Source organism: Harpia harpyja, chromosome 12, assembly GCF_026419915.1.
Source record: "Harpia harpyja isolate bHarHar1 chromosome 12, bHarHar1 primary haplotype, whole genome shotgun sequence".
NCBI classification, from domain to species: Eukaryota; Metazoa; Chordata; class Aves; order Accipitriformes; family Accipitridae; genus Harpia; species Harpia harpyja.
The window spans coordinates 30,485,505-30,489,615 of record NC_068951.1 but is presented as its reverse complement, the minus strand read 5'-3'; the positions used below and the strand labels follow the sequence as shown (position 1 = coordinate 30,489,615).

At 65.7% G+C, this 4,111-nt stretch overlaps 1 protein-coding gene across 1 annotated transcript; it reads left to right on the top strand.

Annotated features, from left to right (window-relative positions):
• Positions 1–341: 341 nt before the first annotated feature.
• On the top strand, positions 342–2,393 carry FAM43A (family with sequence similarity 43 member A). Its single transcript, XM_052804763.1, has one exon. The coding sequence runs from the start codon at positions 609–611 to the stop codon at positions 1,695–1,697; it is 1,089 nt and encodes a 362-aa protein (XP_052660723.1). The 5' UTR covers positions 342–608; the 3' UTR covers positions 1,698–2,393.
• Positions 2,394–4,111: the final 1,718 nt, after the last annotated feature.

Below are 4,111 nucleotides of genomic sequence, written 5' to 3'. Positions count from 1 at the left end.
CCGCTGCTGGAGGCTGCAGGGGAGCGCTGAGGCACTCACCCTCCACGCGTGGCCGTGGGGACGGCTCTCGCGGGAGGACCCCGGGCGGGCCGCGCCGTAGGGAGCGAGCCGGGCGCCGGGGGGGGGAGGGGGGGTGTCTCCGCTCCCGCCCGCCCGGGCGGGGCGACAGCGGCCGGTGCCCCCGCCGGGGGCCGCGCTCGGCGGGCCGGGGCGAGCGGGGAAAGCGGCGGGGGGGGCCGCCCGGGCGGGCTGGCGCCGCCCCGTGCCCGCCCCCTGCCCGCCCCACGGCGCGGCGGGGCCGGGGCCGGGGCCGGGGCCGGGGCGCCGCGGCGGGCGGCGCAGAGCGGCGGCGGCGGGCGGGCGGCGAGCAGCGCGCCGCCGGCTCGGCGGGCCGCGGGCAGCGGGCGCTCCGCCCTCGGTGCGCGGGGCCTCCCCTCTCCGCGCCCGCGGAGCGCCGGCGCCCGCCTATATCTACGGCCGCGGCGGCCCGCCGCCCGCAAGGATGTGAGGCGGGCGGGCAGCCCAGCCGCCGCCGCCGCCGCCGCCGTGGCATGCCCCCCCGCGCCCGGAGCCGTCGGCGCGGCGCCTAGCCGCGGCTCCGCGGGGCGATGCTGCCCTGGAAGCGGAGCAAGGTGGAGCTGGTGGCGGGCGAGGCGCGGCGGCAGAGCAAGCCCAAGGGGTACGCGGTGAGCGTGCACTACTCGGCGCTCACCTCGCTGGCCCGCGCCTGCCCCGAGAGCGCCCTGCACCGCGTGGGCAGCATGTTCCGCTCCAAGCGGCGGAAATTCCGCGTGACCAGCGAGGACCCCACGTACACCGTGCTCTACCTGGGCAACGCCACCACCATCCAGTCCAAGGGCGAGGGCTGCACCGACCTGGCCGTCTGCAAGATCTGGAGCAAGAGCGAGGCGGGCCGCCAGGGCACCAAGATGAAGCTGACCATCAGCGCGCAGGGCATCCGCATGGCCCACGCCGAGGACAAGGGGCTGCGCCGGCCCGGCCACCTCTACCTGCTGCACCGGGTCACCTACTGCGTGGCCGACCCGCGCCTGCCGCGCGTCTTCGCCTGGATCTACCGCCACGAGCTGAAGCACAAGGCGGTGATGCTGCGCTGCCACGCCGTGCTGGTCTCCAAGCCCGAGAAGGCGAAGGCCATGGCCCTGCTGCTCTACCAGACCTCGGCCACGGCGCTGGCCGAGTTCCGCCGGCTGAAGAAGCGGGACGACGCGCGGCACCAGCAGCAGCAGCTGGTGGGCGAGCAGAGCATCCCGCTGGTGCCGCTGCGCAAGCTGCTTAACGGGCAGTGCTGCTACAAGCCGCCGGTGGAGCGGAGCCGCAGCGCGCCCAAGCTGGGCTCCATCACGGAGGACCTGCTGGGCGAGGAGCAGGAGGAGCGGGCCATGCACTGCGACTGCGAGGACATCCTGGAGGCGCTGGGCGAGCCCGAGAGCGAGCTGCTGCGCGCCGGCGCCGGCCGCGGCGAGGGCGCGGAGCTGGGCCAGCTCCTCCGCGACCTGGGCGAGCTCAGCCTGGGCAACGACCTGCGCTCGCTGCGCGCCGACCTCCGCGTCCGCCGGCTGCTCTCCGGCGAGAGCACGGGCAGCGAGTCCTCCCTGGAGAGCAACGGCCCGGACGGCGCCGCCCCGCCCTGCAACGGCGCCGAGCAGCCGCCCCCCGGCGACCCCGAGACCGGCTGAGCGCTCGGCCGCGCCGGGGCTGCGCGGTCCCTTCCGGGCGTGCGCGGCGCCGCCGGGGCGCGCCGGGGCCCCTCCGGCCCCTCCGGGAGTGCGCGGCCCCGCCGGGCCCCCCCCGGGCGCCCTGGTTCCCTGCGGCACCCCCGCGAGCCGCGGCATCCCGGGGAGCGGCCGCCCCCCCCCCCCGCCCGGTGCCGGTGCCGGTGGCCGCCGGAGCCGGGCCCCAGCCCGCCGCGGCCCGAGTTGGGGAGGCGGCCGCGGGCTGTTTAGCTCCGGCTCAGCCCTTGAAGATCTGCCAAATTCCTGGAATAGCTTTCCCCGGGGAGGGCGGCGGGAGGGAGGTGTTGCGCCTTGTTTACAGTCAGAAATCTCACATCCGAGAGGGCCCCCCCCCCCGCCAGTTTCTCCATTAAAGTCACTCCATCGTGCTGTCGTGTCCGAGAGGTTTGCACTGTTGTGAATTTTTTTTTTATTATTATTATTTTTAAGTTAGACCCTTTTTTTGGGCCCCGGTCCTGTCCCCGGTCTCAATGCTCTAGATCTTTTGCTGTGCAAAAGAAGACTCTACTTGTGGCTGTTCACCTGTACATAGGGAAATGTATGCAAATACATTTTGTTATTTTTAAGAACACCACCATTGCGATCTCCTCTGTTTGCACATACGTGAAGAAAATAAAGATGACAGTAATTTAAAAGAAACGGGTCGCTGTGGCGATTTGGCCTCTCTGTGTGTGCTTTCCTGTAGGGAGGGGGGTGTGGGGGGAAAGAGATCCCTTGGGATGTGTTGTAGCTGCAGGAGGGCACTGCACAGAAAGGCCCTCGCAAGCACCGAGCGCGATTCCTGAGCCAGCTGGAAATCTTACACTGCAGGAAAATGCACCGGGCACTTAAGGTCTCTTATAAGACACAGGGATGAGGTTTTTTCACTCTGCAGCCTCCTAACGACAGGGGCAGGAACATGCGAGAAGCCTCGTGTCGGGGCTCTCCGGTTGGATCGTAGGCTCGAGAAACCTAACTGTGCAGCTCCGAGTCTGACGTGGGACAAGCTGCCCCTTGCCTGGCAGCGTGCTCATGGGCGCTGGGAGCGCTGCGCAGCCCTCGCGGGGTTTGCATTCGGGCACTGCCGCTGCAGCTGGTCCCTCTGATCGCAGCGCCAGCCTGTGACAATTTCATAACCTCGCCCAGGCTAAGCAGCGAAGTTGATTAGCCATGGGACTGCCGAGGTATTTTTAGCTGTAAATCTGTTTGTAAGTGGCAGGCTCCCAGGGCACTAGAGATGTTCCGGTTTCATTTGTCCCCAAGTGGAGGTATCAATTAAGAGATAATTAATCTGGCATTTCTGATGTCTAAATGTTTTCCACTGTGCCTGTGCTGCAATCGGGCGAGTTGCAGGAATGTCAGTGAAAAGCCCAACCAGCTGCCTGGGCCAGGCCGCACTCCTTGTGCAAGGAGCCAGCCTCTGAACTTGTAAATACCTCATTAAAACAGATTGCAAAATCTGCCACCGCACCAGCGAGAAGCTTTTACCATTGCCTCACTGTGAGTCAGTCTGAGGAGGGAGGCATGCCAGGGTGGTTTGCATGGGAAGGGGTAATGGTGAGAGGGGGGAGCACCCCTCAGAACGGTCACCTTCTTGCCCAGGTCACACTCAGCCCATGATGGGCAGCGAGATGCAGCAGGTGACAGTGGCCGCTGCTGGATTTGAGCACGCTCAGGCTGGCACTGCTGAGACACACCTTGCAAAAGAAAAAGTGCATCCTGCTGCTCTTTCTCAGGCAAAGCTCCCCTTGCCTTTCCCAGGGATGGAAGGGACAGGTGATGAGGGGGAAATGAAACAGCGGGGAAAGCTTACCCTGCAGTGCTTTCCCCAGGGTGGGGGCTGCGAGGCTGCCCTGTCCGCAGCGGGGGGGGGGCTGCAGTGCCCCAGAGATCGCAAGTGCCCCAGGTCTATGCCCAGGGCTCTCCGTCACTGCCTGCTCTCTCCTGGGATGGAGGGAGCAGGTAGCGCTTGGAGCCGGGCAGTGATAGAGCACCCCAAGAGCAGGGCATGCCGAGAAATTCACACAGGCTGGTTTGAGCTAAGCCCAGCTGCTGAATGACCAGGCGGTGTTTGCTTTACATCCTCTGTGTGTGCTTAAAGGCGGTTAACGGCATTAGCTCAGTCAATGCCTTTCTTCTCGCCAGAAGAGCCATCATGTCTGCAACAGTGAGGAAAGGTTTTTATCGCATGCAGGAGCTGAAAGCACAGTTCCCTGAGCAGCACCAGCAGCAGTCAGGGCCTGAAGCATTTCTCCTTGAAGCCATTAGCAGGGCTACTGTGCAGTTTCCTTAGAGGCCTGTACAGATCATTAGCTGTAAACGTAGGGTCCAAATCCCTTTATGCCTGGGATATTTTGGTACTAGAACCATTGAAAAAA